The 27,523-nt window shown below is 40.9% G+C and overlaps 1 protein-coding gene across 1 annotated transcript in view; it reads right to left on the bottom strand.

The window, feature by feature from the left end:
* xpo4 (exportin 4) overlaps positions 1-25,307 on the bottom strand; it is a 48,095-nt gene extending 22,788 nt beyond the window's left edge. The window contains exons 1-7 of the mRNA XM_069663695.1: positions 25,218-25,307; positions 22,746-22,851; positions 22,124-22,265; positions 21,485-21,623; positions 19,418-19,534; positions 19,139-19,292; positions 9,222-9,334 (exon numbers count right to left, since the gene is read on the bottom strand). Coding sequence (XP_069519796.1) covers positions 9,222-9,334; positions 19,139-19,292; positions 19,418-19,534; positions 21,485-21,623; positions 22,124-22,265; positions 22,746-22,851; positions 25,218-25,307 — 861 coding nt within the window. The remainder of the gene's footprint in view (positions 1-9,221; positions 9,335-19,138; positions 19,293-19,417; positions 19,535-21,484; positions 21,624-22,123; positions 22,266-22,745; positions 22,852-25,217) is intronic.
* Positions 25,308-27,523: the final 2,216 nt, after the last annotated feature.

The raw sequence follows: 27,523 nt of genomic DNA, 5'->3' as shown, positions 1-27,523 counted from the left end.
TTTGGGGAAATTACTTAAATGCTTTTAAAGGACGTTTGATCTCTGCAGATTCCCTGAGATAAGAATAGATTTGTTTGTCCAGATAAAAAAACAGGGATATTTAATCTGATTGTCTCGAGTTTGTCCTGATGTCATGCTGATATTTAAATGCTTTTTGTTATCAAAACTACATAAAAAATAAACCACAGGAGAAGCCTTGAAATAAAGAATCCCGGGCATAGAACAAAAAGGTGAACCTGTCTCATCCTCCTGTCACCACTTTAAAAAACAGAGCGGCTGATTTGTGTAGGATTATTACTCACTGGAGTAACTCACTACCCGGAAAGCTGAACACAAAGCGAAATGGCGAATTGATTTTCAGCACAGTCTTCAGACACTGTGACCCCGGTCTCACACAAACAGTCACTGAGCCGGTCTGAGCCCCCAGACAGCCTCAATCAAACCCAGAGTGGCGGGATCCAGCTCCTGATGGAAAAGATCTGTTCGATTCAGTCTCATCTCAGTCCTGAGAGTCTGGTCACTTGTGGGATTTGGGGGTTTGTCCGTTCTGAGCTGTCACACTCCAACAGGAGGAGAGGCATTGTCGGTTTGAATCGTGCACACTGACAGACTCACACACACAGAAAGGTAGCAGCAGTAACAACACTGCGAGTCATCACAGCCTCTCAGCAACATGTTTCCACTAACAGTAAAAATGCGGACGTCTGGAGCTCAGCTGCTTTTCTCCTGAGAGCTCTTCCCCCCCTCAGGAAGTCGGAGCTCTTTCCTTCTTTCTTCTTCTTCTTCTCCCGTTTCTTTAACTGTCATCCTCTTAAATCCAGAGTGTCTTTACCGGCTCCACACACTGAGCCAGCGCATGACTCCATCGCAAAAGCAATCAAACTTTCAACCTCCCTCTTCTTGTTGCTTCTTCCTCCTTCTCTCAAATCCTACTCCTTTCCTTCTCCCACAAATTCTTTCTCGCTGCCTCTCCCCTCTCCTCCCCTCTCTGCTCCCTCACTCTGCTCTGCAGCTGGGGAGCCTGGTTGGTCGTAAGTCACGCTGCTGGGAACAGATCTCAGATGCTAACGTAGCGTAGCCACCATAGTCTTCGCTGCTGCTGCTGCCGCTGCTTCCCTCTTCCAGAGCGTGAAGTCATCCTCTGGAAGAGCTCAGTGAGTAGAGGAGGAGGAGGAGGAGGAGGGGTGCCGGGTTAGTGAGCAAGAGAGAGAGAGAGGGGTGGGAGAGGTAGTGCAAGGCCAGAGGATTGAACAGCGCAAGCTCTGAAAAAGCAGCTGCACCAGCGAATGATCCATGCGATGCCAGTAATGTCAGTCGCCTTGAGTCTGACTATAGTTAGAGACACACAACGTGTGTGTGTGTGTGTGTGTGTGTGAGAGTGTACGCACATGAATGTGCGTGTGTCAGTATGCGGGGAGTGGGATGGATGGAGGAAAAGAGAACAAGATACAACAATATGGAAACATTTTGTGCATGCAGATCAGATGACAGTAGATTTTGCACACTGATTAAACAATGGATCTGGGATCAGCGGAGCATCAGTTGCTGCTCTTAATGGCGATGTCACGGTTGATAATGTGGTGCGTATTTAATTTGCTTTGACAAGTAGTTCAAGAGTGCAGAAATAATAACTATGAAGGGCTCTGTGATGTTTATGATACCAGTCACTTCTGCGGTATCTGACTTTAATAACAGAACAATGCTTCTTTTAAACTTAAAAACAGATTTTCTACAGTATTTTTTTTTACTTAATAAGAAGTCGCTCTCATGAGAAACGTTAAACGCTGTTTGAATACAAGCAACCCTACAAGAGCATAAACTGGCACAATTCTAATATAAACAGTTGATCGAAATATTTGCTTGACTTAAAACTTGACTATAATTCAGTGCTAACTTCAAGATCTAAACAGCCTCATCAATTACCGTTTTGATTGTCTTCATCAAAACATAAATGTGTTTCTTTGGATTTGCACCTGTTTCACATGAATCCAGTTTCATCATCTGTAATCATAAATCTCTTCTTTGTTTGTATATTATTACCGCTTACTCGCAGCTCAGCTCACAGTGGAAACAGGAGCCTACTCTCTCTGCCAGACCAAACACTGCTTGGTTCAGGATATCGCTTATCATTTTTCCAGGGAATGTCGACTGGAAACAGTTGTTTGCATTAACAAATACGGCAAACTAAAGGGCCAGAATCAGAGGCCAATTTGCTCAATTACCATTGTGTACATCTGGCAAAAGATTGTGCCTTAAAGTAATAATCTTGAAGATTTTCATGTGAATACATTTCTGTTAAGTCTCTATCTATCGCCAAATAAGGTCGCATAATGGTGATTGAGTCTATGGCCCACTGATGAAAGCCTTTGCATTTGCAGATAGTATTATTATGGACTGACTGGGTGTCTGTGGCGACTTTTGTGGAAAAAAATCCCATCGGCGCCAGTTAGTGACGCGTTTTCCATCAGCCAGCAGTGGTTGGTCTGCCAGAGAGGGTAGGCGGAGCTAAGCGGCTGCTTTTCCGGTCTCTGCAAGTGTTGTGAGTAAACAGTAATCTACTATGGCTGAACAAACAAAGAAAAGATGGATGACTACAGATACAACTTCAACAAGAAGTGAAAATCCAAAGAAGAAGAAACAAACTCGACGCTCAGATGAAGCAAACAGTCTGAAAAGGAAAGCGACCGTCAGCCAGGAAAATCAAGAGTTACAACCGTAACAAAGGGAGCCAGCTGTAGACGTCTGGTTAAATTGGGGATGCTCCTGTCATTGCCGCTTATCGCGAAAAGTGCCGCCAAAGAGAACGCTACTGAAATAACTTTATAAGTACAAAATTACAGAAGCTCATGAAAAATATCCTGTTCTCAAAAAAGAAAGGTTATCTCACCTTTTTTTAGTGTCTGAGGTAAATATATTATCTATTTGTCATATTGTCGGTGCTCATCTGATTTGCATTTTGCTTTTGTAACTAAAAGGCTAATTAAACTACAACTCAAAACTGCTGTACAAACACTAACTGCTCAAATATGATTGTTTGAGTTTGTCTATTAACAACTTTAATTAGCAATACTGAATGGCAAAATGAAGTACAGTATATTGTGTTTGATGAGGGATTTAAAAGGATACAGATTTGAACAACACACCTGACACGGCATCTAAAATCAACAAAATGATTTGGTCTTGTTCTATTAACGAAGAATAACATCACGAAGGAGAAAAGGAAGAGTAATATGTCAAGCGAAGAGAGGCAAGTAGAAAATTATCGTAACAAGAAGATGAAGAACAAGATATGAGAGAGCTGGCTGAGAGAGGACGAGAGAGAAAAAGAGAGAAGAAGGGAGTGGGAGAAAAGAGAAATGGAGGGAGAATGAGGAATGATATTTATAGAAGGAGACAAAGCCTGGTGTCTGTTTCCTCGGGGGGGCTCAGAGGCTCATCTTTCTGTTTTTTCAAATCAACACTCTGCTTCCAACTTATTGTCTTTCGCTCGCTCTTTTCCACCATCCCTCCCTCTCCGGCTCAGATTGGGTTACTGTCTGCCTGCAGGCCGAGTCAGACGGGAATCAGCCTGTGCTGCAGCCTCATCAGTCCCTGCTCTCCACACTGATTGTGTTTACTGGGTAAACACGAAATGCTCAACTGTGTGTGCTCTTGAACTTCTATCTTTGTTAGGACAAGAGATGGGGATAAAGGGATGTATATCATAAGAGAGTACATTTTCTGTTAATTCTAATGAGAAACCATCTACGTGTCTATGTGTAATACTGCATCAAATATCCAAAAATTTAATTATGATGCACAAAGGATTTGATATGAACTTGCAACTAGAGCTGCAGAGATCAGATAACCAATTCAAAGAAAATGCATTGGCTACTGTTTTGATAAACTACTGAGGACCAAATTACTCCCCGGGGATAAATGAAGTATTATTTTCAAGCAGAAATGTCAAATATTTCCTGGTTCCATCTTCTTAAATGTAACGATTTACTAATTATCTCCCTAAATCTCCCTTTTTACTGGAAAATAAAACAATGAATTGGCTATTGTAGAGGTTTCTGAAGCAGAACATGAAACAAGCTGAACAAACATCAGAAACTTGTGGGAGAAAATGCAAGCAGATCATGCTGACGAACCATTCGCCCCTTTTAAACTGCCAGTTAAAAGGTGGGATTATTCATTTTTTACATTTTTTTTTTAATCATTTTGTTGGCTTTTTGCCTTTATTAATAGATGTAGAGATATAAAGATAGACAGGAAATATGGGGAAGAGATATGGGGATGACATGCACCAAATGATCGGCAGACTAGGAGTCGAGCCTTCGATCAGTGCGACGACGACTGTTGCCTCTGTACACGGGCCGCCTGATCTACACACTCAGCCAAACCAGCGCCCCTAAATAGGATAAGTTTGGTACTTTTGGGTGTCGAAATGACTCAAAGGAACAAAAACTTTTGCAGTCGGCCCAGTATATCGCCCTTCAGAAACAGAAGTCTCGCTCCAGGAGAAGTCTCGCTCGGCAAAGCTGGAACGCTATGTAAAAACACACACTGAGGCGGCTTTACAACGGCATTGCTTGGTCCAATGTGAAATGGCAAGGCAGCATAAAGGCGGAGCTTAGTTACGGAGCTGTGGTGGAATTGCAATGTAAAATGTTCTTCTGGTCTCCATGTGGTATAAAAAAAAGCAGCCATAGCCCCAACTTCTAGTTACAATTCTGAAGAGGTTTCATGCAAAACATCTGTATTATAGCTACAGCGTAAACCCTTCACACACACGGTTAAAGTTAGGGGTAGGGGATGTACGGTCCTCACATGTATTGAAGAACAAATGTGTGTGTGTCTGCTATAGCATCTAAAGATGTGTATCTGCATAACAAATAAGCAGGATTGTGTGCGTGTGTGTTTTCAGTGTTACAGCAGTGTGTCTGTGTAGATGTCCATTTGATGCAATGAAATAAACCAGATGCATCCACAAATCTTGGACGCGTGTTTGTGTTTGCGTGTGGGTACACACTCAAATCACAATTTGCTGCTTCTCTCTAATCACTCCGAGCCAAACAGAAACCGAAAACCCTGAGAAACGCAAACACAAAAACACACGGCCAGAATCAAAGACGCTTCAGTTTTTTTGTTCGCTCTTTTTCCTCTTCCTTATTTTTCGTTGGAGTGGAGATGTTCACTGCGGTCACAATGTGTTACAGCTAAAGTGGAGGGGGTTTATTTTGAAGGAGGGCGACAATCACCAGGTTCTTCTTCCCTTTTCAATCTGCCACGGCCCATTTATCCCAGGACCTCTCTCACTCTCCTGTAAATTGCATCCACTCTCTCAGAATTGTATTTCTCTGCTCCGTCTTCTTTCTTTGTCTTCGTGTAAAATCACATACCGCCCCTCTACTCCTGCACCTCTTGTTTCCTGTTCTCCTTGCTTCCTCATACCATTACCCTGTCTTTCCTTTTTTACTACAATTTGTCTTCCTTCCCCTCATCCATCCTTCCTCAATCACTCCTTCCCTGATTCTCAGAGCTGTTGGTAAAGTGGAGGAGAGATTTCCAAGAAAACCCCGGGGGCCAGAATGGCACTTTGGCAGATTAAGAATCGTCTCAACGGCAAAATGGCTGCACAATTATAGAGCTGATTTCCAAAATATGTGCTTGTAGTGTCAATCTGAAGGGAGATCCCGACCCTTAAGCCTGGTCTGATATTTAAAACCCAGAAACTTGTTAAAGGTTACAGGATCACTGATTCAATAGGTTATTGTAAAACTAAGCATTTCCTGTCGTGTCCAGTGCCCCGTGTGTTTTTATCCCTTTAATTACATGAACACTTAATGCAACTTATATTCCATCGTATTTATTGGCCTTCTGCGGAAATAGCTACGATCTTGAGCTCCATATTTGGTACCATCTGGGAACACATGGACATTGTCCGAAAAGGGGTGCATTGGTGGGTTACGGGAATAGGCATTGATTGTAAACGACAACATCTCCAGATTAAGCTCTTTACTGTCCTTGAACCCAGCGGTCTTACTCTTGGCTGTCTGATAACGGCATAAAATTAAAATATAACAATATTAGAGATAATACATCTCTATTATCCTTAACAAGAAGTAAGAACAGCACAAACATGACTGATGAGAAGTCACTGACTACCAACAAAACCCCCTGGCTACAGAAACAGACAGCAGACTGCTGCTAGCTAACAACACAGATCAGTGCAGGAGGCCTGGAGCCAGTTAATGGGAGACTGACAGACACCCACCCACCCACAGAGGGACGACGGCTCCCCAAACCCCTCACCAGGGTGACGAGTGTCTGTGTATGATGGGTGGGTTACTGCGGTTGTTAACAGGGGCCCCTAATCCTGGGGCCAGGCTCTAATCCTGCCACCGGTCTGCTGTGGACTGTGACCCTGATGGCGCGTGTCTCTGAGTACCCCCTCCACACACACACACACCAAAAAGACACACAGCCTGTTAGCCCTCACAGTTGAGGAGATACGGCAGCTGAGACAGCAGAGGACCCCATTAAATTAAATAAATATACGGACACGCACACATGCACACCCACAGATATAAACACACATTAATTAGAAACACACAAACCTACACTAGACAACTTAAATTGACACAATACCACAGAGACAGATATGAATCAACACACATAAAAATGCTCGCAGCACGGAGCCAGAAGGGTGCCGTAACACACATACACACACAGACAGCTGATGGTGCCACAGCAGCCTTACAATAACAAACAGTTGAGCTACTAGAAATACCAGAGCGAGAGATGACACTGGACGCCTGAAAACTGAAACCAACACAAAACACATCCTGCAGATTCCAGGAGCAAAGAGAAGCGACCGAAAAATGACAAACATTTTTATTCATGCCAAACTGCTCGGCCAATCAAAGCCGTGATTACGCCTGTGAGCTTTGTGCAACACACGTCTGATTACAGCCAATTATAGTTACTGGTGATTGCTCTGTGAATGAAGCATCAAGCTGAAAACTTTTTCAGCTGCATGAAAAAAGGGTTGTAAATAAATGTTGATTGAATCTTGCAGTGATGGAACAACACTACAAATAAACAACAACGAAAACACTGATTTTTTAACAATATCATCAAAATTAATCAAAATATAAAACAATTTCAGATGTGGTAATTATTTGTGTATATTCAATGCATCTGAGTTTTGTGTATTTCACTTGAAATCAGCTGCATAAATGTAAAGATAAAACTGTCCCCAAAGAAAACTCCACTGTGGTGACCAACCATAAACAACCCAGATGTTAAACAGACTCCTGTCAGAGACACCTGAGGATTTTGAAGATATTTCTGTCCTACTTAATTCCAAACAAAGTTTGCAAACAAAGGGGAAGAATAAAAATCAAAAGAAAGATGCATTTGCACATAGAAACAGCACAAATCACACATGCAATCCTAAACAAAACGGGATTAACATCACATATCAAAAGGCTTTCTCCCAAAGAGTAAGCTAGCACTTACAAATAAATGAAGGTTAAAATGGTGCTAAACAAGCAGTTTTTGGTAATAAAAACAAGTGCTCCTGTGTAGAAGTATTTGCTAAGAGGCAAAAGTCCCGACACTCAAAGACATTTAAAAACAAACAGAGCCTGGGGAGACAAACTGATGTTTCGCTTTCATGCTATGATAAATAGTTGCACTTGAACCCACATAAAAGACTGCGGCCAAAAGTGAGCTGACCAGCACTGCACTCGTGTGGTTTCAAAATAACCGGAAAAATAAGTTCCCTACTGGGAAAATTCCTGCAAATGTCCCCACAAGTTGGAAAAAAATGTGGGAAGTTTGCAAAGGTTTTGGTAAATGACGGGCTGTGATGAAGTCTCGTAAAGGAGCAACACGGCGGGCAAAAAAAGTTGGGATGATTGTCAGAAATTTTATTAGTTAATTCATTGCTAGTTTGGATTGTATTAGGGTTTCTTTGGATCAGAAAAAAAAAAATCCCAATGCACCTCAGTATATTGGATCCTCAATATCATTTATTACTTCAAGTTGCTGCTTTTTTAATAAGCAGAGCTGAACTTCCTTTTTATTTTGGAAATGCTTCTAGTGAACTCAAGATTAAAACAGCCTCTAAAACAATTCCAGCATCAGTGTGACCCATCTCAGAACATAAAAAAGTTACCAATATATATGTAATAGGCCGATATCTGCCCATATTTTCACCAGTAATATGTACAAGTGACCTATTGGGAGTCTAAATTGAACAGTAGGCCACAAAACTCACAACGTAATGAGCCAAAAATGCTAATGCTATGCTTCTTCTAGTGTGTGTGTCAGGGATCAAAGCAATAAGCAAGTACACCAGGATTTGTCAATGTGCATGCAGTTGGTATAGTAAGGCTGTGTTCAGTTCAGTAACTCAGCTGACAGAGACATTTAGTGCCGCAGGAACAGGCTGGCTTTTAAAGGAGGTCATGAAGGTGGAGGTGGCAGTGAAACAGGTAGCAGCAGGTAAAGGCAAAGGGAGACAGTGCAGAAGGTTCAAACTGATGCTGAATAGAAGAAGAGCTAGCTGACTGGTTTGTTCCACACCGCTTTCTTACACAGCGTGGGCCGCCTCTTAAAACACACAAAGTCACAGCACAAAAATACACATTTACTTCACCGGGCGGTCCTGTGGACAGTTACACAGAAACACGACCCCACAGCAAAGCAACAATAAATCCACTTAATGGTGTGTCCAGAAAAACCACAGAAGAAGTACAAACTTAGCAAGTGCCAAAAACACGAGGTCAAGTGAGATTTGTTTTCCCAACATGAAAAGTCGAAGTGTCTCTGTTTGTTTTTCATAAATAAACCACTGCGTGGAGGTCAGAGTCAGAAAGGAATAAGAAGAAAGGGTAAAGAAGGACAGAAGGAAACTGTGATGGAAATGTATAAGGCAGGAAAACAGCGACCTCCCTGACAGGAAGTAATGGATGAATTCAAAATAAAAGCAAATCCAGAAAACATACAGTCAAGTACATCATGGAAAATAAAAACTGCAGGTTTCGTCAAGTGAAGTCAATGTATTTCCTCTTTTGTTAGGCTGTTTAAAAGGAAATGTGGGACCGTCAAACGGAGCAAAAAATCCCTCACCTGTAATATTACTTACACTTATGGGACATTTAAACACTTTTATCAACATGCAAATACCCTGAGAGGGATTAAACATCAATGATGGACGGGATACTCACTGTGAAGAAGAGGTCCATGACACGGGTGTCCAGCAGCGCTTCCCTCCAGGACTCCGTAGGCTTAAGCATGACGTTCTGCGTGGCCTCGAACATGGCGATGTAGTGGCGCCCCAGTGACCCGCCGTCAGTTAAGGCCAACAACGGCATGAAGAGGAGGAGGAAGACAAGGAGGTGTGGCACACTTAAAAACACCAGCTCCTGTCACTAAGCTCCCTCTCAATGTGTATTTCCGTCTCTCTGTGTGTCTTTGGTTGTTAACTAGCCTCTTATTAACCCTGTCAATCTTTATTTTCTCACCCTCCCCTCTTTGTTTTCTTGTCTTCCCTTCCTTCTCCCTTCCTCCTTAGTCAGCTCTTTATCTGCAAAAGTTCTCACCCTATTTCCACTCCTTCTACTATCCTACTTCTGATCTTAACCCTCTGACTCGCCTGCCCGACACCCTCTTACCCTTCTTGTCCTCTTCCTCACCTCCCTTCCTCCTTGTGTACACTCAGGTTTCTCTCCTCTGCTTCCTTAAGATCTTAAACACACAAACTCTCACTGCAGCCAATCCAGACTCTGTGTTAGTCTGCCTCTTTGTCCACTCCTCTGCAAGATGTCCTCGAGACTCTTTACTGCCCTGTAACCCTCCCTCTCGCTCCTCAGCCAATCACTTTGTCTCTCCTTCTGACTGCTTTCCAAGACCAAAGCAAGGACTCTCTCACCCATAACACCTTCTCTTCCCTTAAAACTTTCCTCCCTTTCCTTCAACACTTTCTTCTTCCAAATGCCTTTTTGTACACCCACAACACAACAATCACGCTCTGTTCTAACAACAATAACAAACTATTCATCTTAAAACGCTTTCCAAAGTTCCCTTTCTCCACACAAACACGCTCTGTCTCCTTCTTTAAGACTCTTTACACCCACAACAAGCTTTTCCACGAACCCACAACACACACACTTTCTCCCCACGCAGCCACAACACTTCCTGTCCTTATTCAAGTCGCCTAAACGCTCCCACAGCATGCTTTTTCCCTAGCTCATCAAAAACAATCCTGTTACTGCGCCTTCAAACTCTCACAAAGACCCCTTTTCTCACTCCTCACCCTAAAAACACATGCGCACTTTCGTCAATCAAAGGGTCTTACAACCCACACTCTCTTCACACACCACCAGGATTTTAATGCATCTCTTAATCCCCCTTAAAAGGACAACCTTTCTCTCTTCGAGTATGAGTCCAAGTTGAAACAGCAGATTGGTCAGCCAAGTGACAAAAAAGTTACACAAAAGATGAACACATGAGGGGATTCTTTTGGTGTTTTTGTCCGCTGGAATGCCGCCTCTTTTCCTGACTTTGTTTTTGGGAAATACAAACATACAATCTCTCTTAACCCTTTTTCTGCCTCTTCTTAGTTTCTCTCTTAAATGCTCAATCAGAACCATCAACAAAAAAAACTCCTTAAACTGTTAACATCGAATTGTATACTTTCATTCACCCTCCAGTCGCTATTCACCCTATTCATATATGTATTATACTGAGTTTAGGACTGTTAGACAAAACATCAAGGCATATTAAGCAACATAATGCATATTCATTTATCGTGAAAAAAATAAGATACAAATGCATGTACAGTTCAGTTACAAACTAAATCAGCAAATCACCACAAAGGAAAACTTTCAATATATCTTTGTATATTTTTTTTTGTTGTTGTTGTTGTTTTTCTCACCACTTTCTCACTATTGTTCTTTCTATTATTAGCATTTTTTGTTAATGTTATTGTTCATTTTTGTCTGGCCGTGCTTTGTTTAACTCTTCAATTCGCCTCATCAATTGACCCTTCACTAAGCCCCTCCCTTGATCTGCCACTGTCCAATCCTACGTTAGCAACCGTAACTAACCATGGGAGGCCTGTCAAGCTTTCAGATCAAGGAGAAATTGGCCATTATTTCCCTTGGAACATATCTCACTGTTACAGTTGAAAACGGCATAATATTTACATGTCGGTGCGAAAGCTCGACAGGCATAGCAGTAACAGTAACCGGGGGGTGGGACTTAACGAAGGGTCAGTCGTTTCAGTCCTAATTAAAACCGAGTTCCAGAACCAAAGTTCCATTTTTTTTTTTTTTACATTAAATGGAAACATGTTAGATATTGTGTATCATGCATAAAAAATATAGCATCATTTTCTTAATTTCAACATAATTTAATTGGTTTATATTTTGGCTTTGGGATCTCTAATTGAAATGATAATGCAGTTCTGAGGCTTTCAACAATGTCTCGCTGCACAACACGAGTTTGTAATGACTGACTTGTGGTGTGTCCATCTGTACGTTTAAAATCCAGAATTTTCTGTGGCAGACACAATATATTTCAATCTATTAAGTTCAACATCTACCACAATTATAAAATAATTAAAATTAAATATATGATGAGTTTTGTTTCAATATTTCTCACTCTGAAAATGAATCTTATGACTTCAAAGATATGACATCCTCTCTCTCTCTCTCTCGTCTTCCATGATCCACACTGAACATATAAAAACACACTCCGACCATATCACTGGCCCGCGGCTCGGTGACAGCAGAAGGTGGAAACTTCTGCAGGAATGTTTGATCAAAGCCAAACAGCGGCAGAGGCCGGCGAGGTCACGCATTCCTCCGACACCAGCCCACAGTCACTCCCCATGCACACACCCCGCCACAACACACCACACCACACTTTTCGGCACAAAAGTTGGCACCTGTCTGAGGGTCTGTGGGATCGTGTGTGTGTGTGTGTGTGTGTGTGTGTGTGTGTGTGTGTGTGTGTGTGTGTGTCCACTGCTTGGCTTTCAGGCCTTGTTAAAAATAGTCGTGGTGAGGCAGAAGACCTCTGACTGAACCTTTTCGAGGAGGGAATGAGAGAGAGATCGGAAAAAGTAAGACGGGTGCTGCAATATGACCATGTTCATGTTTATGTGTTTGGGGTTTTAACATTTGATTCTGGTTAGAACATGTTTGAAAATGCACAACCTTTCACTTACTTTCAAGTACGTTTGGCCCTGCAACTTTGTGCTACAATGTCTTTCTTGATTGTCAAAAGCTTATCCAGGTAAAATAAACTATTTTCTACTTTCTACTATTTCTACTAAAATAGAAAACAATTCTGCTGGGACCAGTGTGACTGAGCGAGTCCTGCAGCCTGCAGACGGAGGCCGTCTCCGCAGGGAGGGACCACCTCGGTGACAGAGGTCGTACAAACCCTCCTAAAAGATCATATGACTGAGACAAAACTCACAAGAGACCTCAGGAATGATAACTACATGACTACTTCAACTATTTTGCACAGCTGGACAGAGACATAAAATGGATGTGACGTGCATCCAAAAGATTAATAATGCGTCTCTAAAATGTGATTTTATAGCGCAAAATACTTTAAAATGATAATTTAGATGAATGGTTTTATTTGTCCAGAAGTACAGAGCACACATCATCTTTTAAGACATTAAAACTTAATTTGATAAGTTCAACTAAATCTGATTACAGAATATTTAACATGTAAGGACTTCTAAGAAGCCTTTGAGAATAAGCAGTGTTTGTCTTTAAAGCAGCCACAAGAGAGCAATAAAAGACAGTCAGACAAAGACTGTATTAAAGACACAACTAATTGTTTTTTTTGCACACAAGTTTTCCACTGTTATTCTGAATATCACAATGTTGAAATATGAAATGCTTCTTCTAATTACCATATTCATTTTGCATAATTCAGATAAGGCCTGTTCAATAACTTCTGCGTCTGAGATCTGAGTAAAATCGACTTGCCGAGTTGACAAGTGGATTTACAGCTTCAACCGTGCAATCCACACTGCTTGAAAAAAAAGGGGGGGAAAATGGACTACACATGTGTGTTGGTGTGTGAGTGTGTGTGTGTAGCGAACATGCCTCCAGGATGAGTAATGTTCGCGGAGTGACTTGGACATGTGGCTGTGGTTTGGTGGGTTTTTAAAAGACCTCACCTGCTACTATCTCAACCCTTCCAGCAGGCTCAAGAATAACTAATGTGACACGTCAATTTTCCAGTGGAAAGATAAGACGGAGTGACAGATAAACAGGCTCACAGACACACACAGACACATCCAACTGACTGAATACACAGCCGCTGACCACAAGAGTTTCAATCAAACACAAGGGAAGAGATTCAAGCTGCCTTAGTTGCCAAATTTGCAGCCATATAGACGGATAAACACATTTTGTACTAACTTAATTAACACCAGCCACCAGACCAATGCCAACAAAATGATGCTAGTAATAACCGACAGTAACTCTGGCACAGAAGCAACCAGCATTTCCAGTTTAATTCCCTGACCTGATTCTATTTATTCTAACTTGGCCGAAGCAAGCCGACTTTTCAAGCTCCACTGACAGACACCTGGTCGTCCAATAGCTATTTATGTCTCTGCATGTGAACCTTAGCCCAGGTAGTTAGCATCACTGCATAGCTGTCCACTTCAAAGCATGGAGGAACATAGCTTGCAATAAAAAGCCATCATTCTTTCCTTCATGGGCTGTAATTCAGCATTTGTTGCTAAGCATAAACCAACCACACGGCTGCAACACAGCTACATGTGGGCTGAGACTTTCTGAATGTACGAGAGAGGCTGAACTTTGTGGGACACAAAACCAAACAACATAATACGTCAACGCTTTAATTTCAATCTTGTCATCTTTGTGGGTTTGTTCATTTTGTTACCACATGCTTACCAAAGTAGACTGGCTATAAATTACACAACTTGTTCAGCACATTCACAGATTTCATTTGTGTCACTTTGCCACAAACCTTTAATCGACCAGACAAAAAGTCTACAGCCAGGCGACCAGCTCTGGGAGGCGCTACTTTAAGCTTAATGCCAACAACCACACAATGAAAATGCTACTGTACTGATGCGGATCATCTTAGTTAGCTTGAGTTTAGCTTAGCTTAGAGAAAATAAGCAATAAACAAACTATGCATCTGAAGCTAAAATGGTAAATGGACTGTACTTATATAACACTTTTCTAGTCCTCCGACCACTCAAAAGCACTTTTACACTACATGTCACATTCATCCATTCACACACTGACGGCAAAGGACTAAGTTACAATGTCACATTGTTACAGTTTCATTTAGCAGACACTTTTGTCCAAAGTGACGCACATCTGAGAGTTAATACAACAACAATCAAGACAAGAGGGAACGAAGTCAGTAGTGCCAACAAAGCACTGGTGAAGACAAGCAGTGCACAGGGCGTTTGTTTTTGTTTTTTTAATCATCTTCAACATCAACAAGGTCAATAGTCATCATCATGAATATCCTAAACCAACATCAACAACATCCTCAATGTCATCATCATCAATAGCATCAATATCATTAAGGTCAGAGGTGTTCATGACAGAGCTGGCTCTTTAGCTTCTTCTTAAAGGTGAAAGGGACTTGGCGGACCGAATGGACTTTGGTAACTCATCCCACCACCGCGGGACCACGGAGGAGAAGAGTCTAGTTAGTACGTGATGATCGCCATCAGATCTATGCCCATTCATACCCGATGGCTATGCCTTCCAGAGCAATTCGGGCTTCAGTGTCCTGCCTGATGACACTTTGACGTGTGACTGACCACTGAGCCAAAGAAATGAAACGAAAAGAAATGTCACTTTTTAGGTATTCAGCCTAAAACCAAAGTATTCACACATTGCGAGTCTGTGTAGTTCTTTGGCTTCCCAAGAAATGTGCCAACATGTGGGCCAATCCATCTAGTGCTTGTAGAGATATTACACTTGAGTGTGAACATTTCAATCTGTGATTGTCGTAGGTGAAGTCAAGGGATCAACTTTGTGAGTAGCGTTTTCCGACTATGGCTACTTATACCAAATTTCATGACACTCCATACAACAGTTGCAGAGACTTTGCACTAAAAAGACAGGGGATCAATCAGCAGGACTCATCCTCCTCCAAGTATTAAGGTATTCATCTGTTTCTCTCTTTTTGCATGATGCTCTCTTTTCAATATTTTTAAAAGGAGAAAAATGCAACAAAAAAAACACCAAAAAAACATTTCACAGTCTTCTTCTGGACATTTCTGCAAGTGCTTGTCAAACTAAACGCTTTTTAAACTTGTTCCTGCCCTCTGCAAACCAACTACTAAACACTCTCTGTGTTTTGTTCACAACAAGCTGCTCCACTCAAAGGGCCCAAGTTTATTTAATCAGTTTGTTTGTATTCTAACGCCCCTTAGAAGTTTATGAAGCCCGTCAGCAACAAATCAAACTCAGCTTTACATTTCACATTCCCAACTCCGATTTCATCAACAATTTGCAGACGTTGCACAAACCCCTAACAGATCAATGTGATAGTATCTTCATAACCACTTTAAGTGGACAATCCGAACAATCTGACAATCTTGCAAGCCTGAACGTCCTTCGTGCCCAGGGATTGAGGATTAGCAAGCTTCTCCTGTATCCTCTATTCATTAAGGTTGATCCTGACTGAGGAAGGACCTGCTGCATCAGGAAGACTGGCTGAGCGTCTGCCAGCCGCCAGCGCTATGCTAAGGCGCGTGGTAGGGTTTAAGCGATATATCCTGCCTTAAGTCTCCTCTGCAGCCTCGCCATGTGAAATAACAGTCCAGGAATACCTCCTCACCGACCCCCCTACCCCCCCTTCCTTTTCCATTTCTTTCTACTGCTTGGCGCCCCATCTGCTCAGACAGCAGTTGTCATTCTCCCACTACTGAATGAAACCAATAATTATACGTCAGTTAGGCCCTTGTGCTCAATGCCAACTTGTTTCTTTGTGATCAGTTGTGGATGAAGATGGCGATTCAGACCTCAGGTTATTGTGTGAGTTGGATTCTTGGCAGCATGCTTTTTAAAGTTGTGAAAAGAAATGAGGCCATCTTGGAGGATTATTGAATAAAATAGAAAATATATTTTTAACAAACAGTGCAGCCTTTACGAACATATATTTATACCTCAATCTTCTTAATAATACAAAAAACATTGTGGTAACTTTCTGTTAATGATAAAGATCCACTGTGGGAACATACTATTACAAAATAAGTTTAAATAAAAGCAGTGTTTTCGGTCCTCGTGAAACAGATCTAATAAGTCTCTCACAATTTAGAAAATACACTCGCCAACTACCTAAATGTCCATCATCATGTCACCCATCTGTATATAACCTCCCACGTGTGTTTAGACAGCAGCAGTTGAGGATTCTCCATACAGGTCAGGGCCAAGGCAAACATGCAGCATCAACTTACACACTCCAAATCCTAACCTTAACCTGAGGGCAAAACGTCTATAAATTGACCTCTGAACAGCTAATGAGAATACTGAGCCAGGATGAGGGCAGTGTTAGTCTGACGGTCGTCTCTTCAGCAGATGTCTTACAAGGCTGATGGGGTTTTAAACTGTTGCACAGAGAAGCTAATTGCAATTTTATGTCTTACTAAAAATAAGAAAAAAATCACCTATACACATAAGGAACTACAAGTCAAGTAGGGACAGATATAAAAGGCAACCTTGCCTGAATGGAAGGAGGCGGATAAGGCCATGCTTTAATTTGAAACAACTTGAGTCTGAGTGAGTGGATACACCATGAAATCTACATATTCCTCTCTTGTGAAGAAGAAAAAAAAAACAGATGGGAGAAGACGAAGAGGGAAACTGCTACAGAACAAAGCACCACTGGCTTTCATAGCAACACAATTGACAGAGACGCATTTAGAGATTCCCTCACATGCCAGATAGATCTAAACAACACAAGAGTGTCCAGACTGATCAAGCACAATGGAGGGTCAGGGGGTGATCTATCTGTCAGCTCTGACAGCCATTTACACCACCTGACTGCCGCTGCAGCCTCGAGGCCTGACCGCGACCCCGGCTTGAGTCAAGCTCAGTGTGGAGTGACACGGTGTCGTACCGACGCCCGGGGAGCGTGTCTCCACCAGATGACACCAGAGACGGCGGTTCAGACGGCGGCGTGGACAGATGACACGCATGCCGCTCGGTTCTTTGAGGGAGGGGAGGCTTTTTTAAAAAGGGTCTTTGAGCTGCTTGAGGAGTGTGCGTATCTGTGTTTGAAAGGCGGCGGCTGTCAGCCACGCAATTAAGGAGAGGCCCCCTGATACTGATGCTGGCACACGTTTGTGTCGCATCACACGGGCACAGGCGTGTAGTGACACTTGCGGACAGGCAGCCACGCTCATTCAGGCCTCCCAGCGGTCTTCATCAATCTGTCCTTCTTTTCAACAGCAGGGCAGACACTTGGAGGCTCACATGTACGCAGAATTTCAAGGAGAATGGTTTGAGAATTTAGATGCTATTTATGTGGTCTGAAGAAGCCCATTCAACATTTGTGACAACTCAACATCAAGAAATCTGAGAACTACAGCTCTATTTAATGCTCATAGTTACTTGGGGTAGCTTTAAATGATGTATTAACTACCCAGCTACCTTTACTTTACAGCCATTTAAATGCACTTGAAAGATCTGAAGGATGTCCTCAGGCTGCAGAGAGCAGAAAGCTACATTAAAAACAGAAAGGCGATTTTAAATTTAAGTGTGCAGTATAACATGTGCAGTGCAGGTGCAATTCAAGCAAATCCTCAATCTGAAAGGTCCCTTACATGTACCGTATCTGCTTCGGTGGCTTCATGTACACACCCTACGCTGAAACATTATTTAACTGTTGTATAAAATTGACCGCAAAAGCTAATACACGCGACACACACCCGAACACATGCACCCAAAAACACACACACAAGGACTTAAAAGTGCATCTTTAGGAACACACACATATCAAACCCAGCGAGCCAGGCATACCAAGGGGAGCCTCAACAAGCCGAGGCGGGGGTGGCGGGCTCCTGGAATGATACGGAGATGGACACACTGGACACCTCTTTGAAAGTGATACATGGCCATGGCTGGCAGCGGAGCGCCACTGCAGATCCTCTCAGACAGGCAGAGAGGATGCCAGGCTGGATGGGATTTAGGCCGTAATGAGGCTGGCCTTGTGTGCACGTACACACACACAAACACGCTAAGTGCCTATGTTTGCTCAACGATGCGGCCAACTGCTAAGATAATAAGGACGCGTGCACATGAGATGAACTACAAAGCAAATGTGATGCTCAGATATGCATTCCTGGGTATCACATATTTGTAGAGAAACACACACACACACACACACACGACTATGCATATTTATATATACTAAGAACTAAGTAGACGAACATACACAATCAGGAGGAAATCCACTGACTTACAAACCTCTTCTTTCAGCTTTTAACCTTCAGTTCTGCCATTTTTTTCCGCTTCTACATACATATTTTTTTTAAGTTTTCCATCCACAGATCTCTTGACAACCTGGGCCGAATTCTTGTACTTTCAATCAATATCGGAAGATGCTTTACAGGCATGCACGCTTCCAATAGGTTCTTTAGGGTAAGCAATAAAGGAGCCTTTATGCTGGAATTTCAGTCATATTATAAAACCTATTTATAAGCAACATTTTAAAGGAAATGTTTTGTATAATAGTTATTCTTCATTGCACAAATTTGTAGGTAAGTAGGTCTGCAAAAGCTCTAAAGATCTCGTTTGAACTTGCCCATATGTTGGTTAGAATAATATTTATGGGTAAAACTGTTTTACTAACTTAAATCATCTGGTTGATTTGTTGCTTGCAGATGTGATTTTTGTTAATATAAATCACTACATAAGATTTAAACTAGTTAAAATAATGGCTAAAAGTTCAAGCATAAGAGCACTGTGATTGTAAGCCCAACAAGACTCTTTTCAATAACTTTCTTCCAGATCTGTGGGTAACTGGGACTGACCTGTTTTCCTGATGTTATCAACTTAATTTCGTTGACCCTTCCACTTGTAAGAATCCCTTTCATCGCCTGGCAAAGAAAGGATATGATTTGGTGGCAGGAAGTTCCAGCTGAGGACCTGGTTAGCTAGAGCCAGGTAGCGCTGGAAGACAGACGACATCTGGGCGTTTAGATTTTCTCTGCGGCTGAACTCCTGCAGCACCTCCATTGTCAACATGAAGATCTGACGCAGGCCATCCTCCTGGATATGAAAGATGGATACATTCAGGAATGAATAACGATCCAACACAACAAGGTCTAGATCAGAGTAAAAGAATGACCACTTCTTCTGAAAACACAGACCAAGAGGTGAGGTGGGGAACCAACCTGAAACAGGCGCTTGCAGCTGCCGTGAAACTCCATGCTGAGGCCGATGCTGCTGGTCTTACTGGAGCTGGAGAACTCGCTGAGCAGAGCCGTGAGGATGGAGCACGCCAGTGTTTGCTGCAGGAAGGAAGTCAACAGTCACACAAACATAATGCTTTTGGTTTTAAGCAAACTTGAGGTTAGGCGTCAAGATTCAAAAACGAGGACGTCTGAATGCTCTTCATGTGGGTCCGGCTCTCAATACCAACCCCATAAAGTATTTATTCCGAGCAACTTTTAAATACTTGTGTCACACTGAAAAAACTACAGAATTAAATATACAAAAAAACAGCCTGTATGCAGCTTGATTTTCAAATGTGGTGTTGATTTACTATATTGCTCAACAATGCAGGGCACAAAGGAAATGGAGCAGCTGCAAAGCATTAAACAAGTTATGGTTGGTGGTGAGACAGCTTAGTGAAGATCTAAAGGAACCGAAAGAAGAATGAAATTTCTATAAAAACATTTTGTTTTCTCTTCGGAGAGGAGTACTCCACACTGACATGCCTCTGTCAGAGTCAATTTGGACTTCTGTTAGGGACATACTGAAACTTTTCCCCGACAAAACGTTAGAGCTTCTTGATTTTCCTGTACTCCAGCTGCAAAAGTAGACTGGAGTACTGTGTTGTTACTGTACGATGCAGGTATGTAGTACACAAAGTGGATATTTTTGTTGTTGTGGTGTACAGATGTCCACTATTTGGAAATATTACAACTTCTAAAAACTATATACTGCGAAACTATACTAGATAAGAAGGTTCACAGATAAGTTTTTATTAATGGACAACTCAGTTTTAGTCAAAAATAAAGCCAGTCCTAAAAGGATGAAGGATAAATATTTACCGAAATGTTAATAGAATAAAAGTTTGACATATTTTGCTTCATAAATATTTCAAACAATGATTGATCATTTGTATTTCAACATGGCTAATCTTATTATCCATTAATTGCTTAAGTAATTGCTTGAGCTATAGCTCATTCTCCAGTTTATTCTGCTGATTAAAACAGCAACGTCACTTAAAAACAGCTTGTTAGCTTATATTAGGTCATACATTTTAAGGAGGATATTTGAGTTGAATTGCATTTTTGCAGGAAACATTTAATATACTGGATTTTATAATTGTAAATGGATACTATCCTCTGTGGTCCAGTTTCTGAAGACTGAGTTAAAACCTATGCAAAAGGGAGGCCAGTAGATAATTTCAGTGATCACTCGCCTGTCAGGTTTTGTGCATCTACATCACAGAAATGACCTGCTGCAGTCTGTGATTACAATGAAACCAGTGCTTTTACCCCTCCGTGGTACAGGGTTGCCCCAAGCTGGTTCAAGGTTTGGTTGGGGAAACAAATGAAATAGTGCCACCTACTGGATAAGGAGAAGATGTCCAGTTTGTTGTATATACGGTACACTGCAGCATTGATGCAAATAAAAGAACCTTTCAAAGTGGCAATGTTTCATCAGCATGCTCGCTCATCTTACATATTATTATTATTTTTTACTTGGCTTTAGCATTAACATTTATTTGACTGCAAGAGCACACAGACAGGAACTAGATATATTTCTTTCTTCTAACCATAAGAACACGCCTGGAGCTTCTTTTCCAAATACGGCCTGTGTGCTATTTTTTATTTCAGACTGAGCTTTCTGTTATCTGAGCCAGTATGCAAGCGGGACTGTCAGTAACCGGGGCGCAAATGTGGTCCAGCAAGTCACAAATATAATAACTCTCATTGCGGCTTTAACCCAGTTTTTGACAAGTGTTCGTCTCATGATTCAAATGTCTCTGAAATTCAACTGGAGTTTGTATTTTGCTGTGTAGTTCAACTGTTTTGAGTCTGTTAACGGGTTAGGCTATTTACTAATTTTATGTCTAATTGACTTGCTAAAATGACACAAGAAAATTTAACATCAAATGTGATTTTTGCAAATCCACTGATGCCCCATTTGAAGCTGTTTTAGTATCGAACACCAGTCAGATTTCAGAAGTCATTGTTTTACATGTTGATACATCTGTTCGTGTTTCTCACCACATTGGGGTTCCCGCTGCTGATGAGCTGTCCGACCTCGTGAAAGATGCTCTTACAGTTGATGCTTTTGTCGACAGACCCCCTCTTCACGATGACCGCCACAGCCAGCAGGATCTGCTCACGGACGTACTTCTGGAGGCTGAAGGGAGAAAGGAAAACAGTTGGTTATCAATATCATGCAACAGATACAAAGCTAATTGAACAGTACATCAGCAGATAATGTGGAAGGTAAGAAACACAAAAGTGAAACTGAAATTTTGTGTCTGCAATGTCAGCAGCAGCTGATTTTCTTTGGCCTGTATCACTATATTTTCTTTGGCATTTTTGTGTTTTTTATAAATTGTCTATTCAAGTAAAAGTAAACAGGAATCCTTCCAGTTGTTTACTGAACATCATAATCACTATTTAGCTCATCAAAAAGGACCAAATTATATCTGTTAGACTTGAACGGCTTGTTGATGAATATTAAGAGCTCTTGAATCGCTGTAGATTTACAGTGTTCTGTGTATTAAGCTTAGGTAACAGGAGATGAGGTCTATCAATGTTCTTGCAAATTCACCAATAAATGTCACACATGCTTAACACCCCTTTAAGGCAAACACACACAGGTGTAATTACGCCTCCGTCTGACTTTCTTACTTGGGTCTCTGTAAGACGTAGGTGAGGAGGAATGCGCGGAGCGACTCGATGCTGGTCTTTTCCAGCAGGATCCACTCCCGCACCACCGCCTCCATGACGGCTGTGGCTGCCTGGAACAGCACATAGTCCACCTTACTGGTCTCTGCAGAGGGCAAAAGGGAGGGGAAGGTTAAGAAATAAAAGGAGGGAGAAAGATAAAAGGAGATAAAATAGAAGTTTAGGTTAAAATGAATTGTTGAGAAACCTCATGTGCTGCTTTGTGAGTGTATAAATATACTAACACGCACACTCAAATATTTAGTCTACCCTCATTGATATAAACATGGTCGACAAAAATTAGATGTATAGTCTGTCTATATTGGTGGTTCATGAAAATAAAAATGCTAAAGTTATATCCAAATACTGCAGCAGAAGGTTTGTGTGAAAACCAGATAACATGGAACTTTTTTTAATTAAATGTAAGTAAAGTGTAACAAACACCTTCTTTCCATTTAACAACTGGAGACGTGCCTTTAAGTAATACATTTGAGGCTCTAAGTTCTGTAAAAATATTCATCATGGATACATTAATGTTTCTAGAAATCAGGCTAAAAACAAGCCAAGTTTTTAAGTCAAGAGTTACCTAAGATGTGCTTGCAGATGGCGAAAGGGGATTTGGATTTCCTGAAGGAGAGGAATATGTGTTCAGCATGCTGCCTCTGTTCTGTGCTGACCATGGACGGCGGTGCCTGGAACAAAAAAAATAAGCATTTATTGACAAGACTTAGTTTATTATATTTCAAATGATAGCAGTTTATACTTATAAATAACATTTCTACAAAGTTCCAGAAAATGGAGCTCTTCTCTCGAACAACAAAACCTTGATATTACATTGTAGTCATACTAAAAACACTAGAAAAGTGAGAAAGCACTAAACTCATGCACACAAACACACACACTCAGACTTTTATTGAGGAGTGTCGCCATGATACAGCTCTGCAGGAAAGTCACATTCCAGGCCTAATTGCAGTAAAAGCAACTCTGCGGCCTTCAGCCGCAGAGGAAAGAAAGACCCTTTTATCTGAGAGCCCCACTCTCACACACTCTCACACACACGCTCACACGCAAGAGGCTATACGATATTGAGATGGCAAGCACACAACATGCCATGACTAATCAAAATCCTAAAAAAACAAATAAAAGAAAATCCTACTCACACTGAACATTAAACTAAAATTTGAAGCTGCACTCACTGATACTTTTATTAAAACAGACAAGTTTCAGGTAAATGATCCTGTGACGAAAACATGGAACAACAGCGCGCTGTGGCAGAGAGTAGAAAGTTAGTCAAAGCTAGCAAAGTGTCAGTAATCAGTGTTTTAAAACAAATATTATGTATTGTTTAAATCTTGGGCTTCGCAGTGTTGTTTTATACTCAAGTCTAGGTATAGGAATCTATATCACTAAGGAAACATCTCTACTAGTTACTCCGCTCTACAACACACATCCAGCACCACAAAAAGCAGCAGACAAAGTCAGACACTAGCTGGTGAGCATGGTAAAGCAATTAGCAGTTAAGAAAGATATCCTTCTGGAGTTGGTGGTGACCAAAGCAGAGGTAAAAGGAGTGTGTCTATTACATTCATCAAGTGGCCAGAGTTGTCAACTCTTAAGGAATGATGCTCTGTGTCGGCTATTTTATGTAAATAAACTGTGTGCAAACACAATCATAACCCTGATATTTTTTCTAAATATCTTAGTATTTTACTTTATTACTTAACATAATTTGAACCCCAATGGTAATCAATAAATGTTTCCAGGCTTATTTTGTTTCCAACTTATTTCCTTGTAAACAAACCATCAGTAGTGCATCTGCTGTCATGTTCTTTACAAATACCTTAAAATGAGTCCAGCAAGCTGCTGGTTGCTTGTTCGTCCATATCCATTTGTCTATCCATAAACAGTAATGCAGTATATTGGTTATAGAGCAATGTTTTGCTGTTTGCTGTCCTTATATTTTATATGTTAAATAGAGGAAGCTACTGATGGCATCTAAAGGTCAAGAACTGGCAACTGTAACTGTGTAGCCCTGAGAATGTATAAATCAAAAGCCGCACTTATCCTGTGATAAAATCAACCTGAAACAGATATAATGTCAGACTGACAGCCATGGTATAATCCTACTATATTGACTTTGACTATAGTTAAGTTTTTTTTAAATCAAGAGATTTGTATTAGACTGTAAAACATGATGCACCTTATTTCTACATGGCTGGTTAAGCTAGACACTCAAAATACGAAAAACAAGGCCAGACTCTGCTAACCATTCATCCATAAGACACCTGCTGACTAAACAACGAGGGTAGAGCATTTGTATTGCTAGTGTGGTGTTCACATGTAGCAAACCTATCTACTAAAGGTGACAGTCATTGGCATATTCATACAGTAAACAGGGAAACATTAGTTTAAAAACCGTTACAAGGGAAAGCAAAATGGCAGAAAGCAAGAACAGCCTCTAGCTAGCTAATTTAATCTCCACACAGACTCATGGGATGCACATGGTTAGCCACTTGCTCTTAGCTGGAGTATTCAGTGTTTTTTACTCCTATCGACAATAGTAGGTGGTGAACATAGGGGAAAAGGAGACTAATATTTGGTGTAAATATGTGTTTTAATGGGTAGAGAAAACGCTAAAGCTAAACAGCGGTTGAATCCACAGCACCATGATGTTCCAACTGTCTCCAGAGTGCAATGCAACTTGATGTAACGTAACGTCAACGGCTGGAGAGGACAGCGGCACGAGCCGTTGAAGTTTTTAGCGAACACTGTCAAAACGTGGGGTTATATTATAGTGTGGTGGTGGGTTACATGAGAGGAAATAGAAGGGGTTTATGAGTGTTAGGATGAGGATTTTGTGGGATGAGAGGAAGGCGCCACGCATCGCTCACATACTGCCTCTCCGGTTAAAGAAAAAACTCAACACATTTAACAACAAAAACCGGGAAGAAGCCAACAACCGCGCGAGATCCCAACCGCCAAACTCCACCTGATGTAAAATGAAGTAACACGTGCCTTCCCCCAACTCGGGGCTAAAAAATAACGTTAAAATTCTCACCATTAAAACTTTGGCAGCGCTTTCCAGCTGTGTGATCACTTCTGGTGCACCGACCGCCGCCATCATCGTCCCTCTCCAATGACGCGCCATGCGCTCTGCATTGTGGGATTACAGCGCTGCTGGTACCCGGCAGAGTAAACCCGGTTCAACCCCAACAACTTCAGCGTGGTGGAGGTAGCGAATTATGTAATCCAGCCCAGAAGTATGTGTCACTTTACTGAAACAGGTGTTTATTTATCTACTGGTGACTTATTTGGAAAATAGTGTAAAAATGTAAGAACATTCCTATTATGAAAATCTTACCATGGTAAAAGTACATAAGCATCAAAAGAAAGTACAAAATATAGTACTGATCATGCAGAATCATAGATAATTTTACTGGTTTTTAATTAGTGATGCATTCATGTTTACATGTATTTAATGTAGCAGTTGTATAAAATGGATATAAGCCTAAATATGTTATATGAATATCAACATGAAAAGCAATTAATGTTACCAGATAAATGTTAGAGGAAAAAGTATGATTTTTAATGATACTGAAGTACCATATTTGAGTAAATGTTCTCAGTTTCAAGGGTGAGGTAAAATGAGAAATATTATCAAATGTAGTGATGTCAGTGCTATTATTTTTGTGATGATAGGTTTGTGCTTATGTTCTTTGATTTGTTCATGTGCTTTTGTATATTTTCTTTTAATGTATTTTTTTTTTACAGCTTTAACCTGCCAAAGACTAAAGATAAAATGTACCTTCATGGCAAAATCTGGTATATTTACAATGTTTTTTTTCCTAGTAAAATGTAAAGTAAACTGATGAATTTACAGTTCTCAGACATCGTATACTTTCTTACAGTTAATGTACTACTGATTCATTACATTAAAAAAAATCTAATTAAATATTTGATCCAACTCTCAATCTACAACAAGCCTAAAAATAACATTTAGAAATCACGAGTAAATATCACCTTCCATACACACTTAATAAAAAGAAATGAACCACGAGTCCAAGTTGGTTAATTTAATTTATACATACATTTTACACACAAGGACTGTGAAAGCATTTTTACAAATTCTCAGTTCATACATAAATGTAAAAAAAGAGATAAGCGGACATCATGCTGATGTCACATTACATCATCTATAATACTGCGTAGACATGGATTTTTTTGAACATTAGCCCATGGGAAATTGAAAAAAAAAGGGGAAAAAAAGATACAAAAAATATGTATATCTGTATAAATATAAATTCAAGAGTAACAGAATTGTATCATACATTAAGGAGCAACCTGTAAAAATACAAAATGAAAAGGATACACAAGTATGGTGAAGAAATCAGATATAAAGTCAGTCAAAGATTGTCAGTCATCACTCTCTAACCTTAGAAAAAAAACACCTCACACACTCTGCAGAGAGCTGCGGCTCTCTTATAAAGCTATTTTTTCATGAAGCAGTCTGTCCTGGTCGTTGGCAACACACTCAGTGAGAGGTTTAGAGAAGAGAAAGGATGTCTGGACCGGCTGAAAGACAAACAGGATGGGGAAGAGTGAAAGAGCACCGTGGAGCAAGGCACTTCGTCCATAGTAAAGCTGCTCTGTTAAAGACAGATGTGGTTCATCTGGGCAGTTCACAGTCAACACCAGCTTTGTTTACATGCAGGGTACACTGCCTTTTTTGTTTATCCATGCAACAAATATGTCATTACACAGTGAAATTAAAAATCTGTACCACCTGTATCTAATGAGGAGCTTACAATATTTAACATGACCTGAACTTGGATGGTCGTTTTCTTTTCCTAAACAATATTTTGCAACCAAAACATAAGTTACAGAAAAAGGATCATTTTAATGGTATTTCTGTCCCAACTTTTAGGAGTCTGGGTTGTTTAATAAACTACAAAGAAAGCGTTAAAGCTTTACCTTTTAAGATGCTTGAACCAGCAAATGTGTGACATTATGCTTGTAAAATCACAGAAACAATTAATACATTATCATAATCGTTGGCAATTATTTTTCCATTGACGACTAAGTTATTACCAGCCTTCCCTCAAAGTCTGCCTCCTCTAATTTGAACTACTCTTAGTGAAAGACAAGCAGAGGAAGCAGGTTGTTGGTGCATGTAAACAAAGCCAGAGTGAACGTGCAGCGCGCTCGTCAGCTTCCCCAAACCAAGAGTGAAAACAGGTGAAAGAGGTCTGTGAAGAAGTGATTATTATACGAAGGCAATCCGTTAAGATTGTGCTGCTCACTTTAGAACACAAGGCACATTTACAGACAACATAAACACAATACATTGTCAAGCAAAAATAAAAA

This window comes from Semicossyphus pulcher, unplaced genomic scaffold (assembly GCF_022749685.1).
Source record: "Semicossyphus pulcher isolate SPU_LCO1_2020_fin unplaced genomic scaffold, fSemPul1.0.p SCAF_15, whole genome shotgun sequence".
Classification (NCBI taxonomy): Eukaryota; Metazoa; Chordata; class Actinopteri; order Labriformes; family Labridae; genus Semicossyphus; species Semicossyphus pulcher.
The sequence above is the reverse complement of the archived record's forward strand: the minus strand, read 5'-3'. Positions and strand labels throughout refer to the sequence as shown.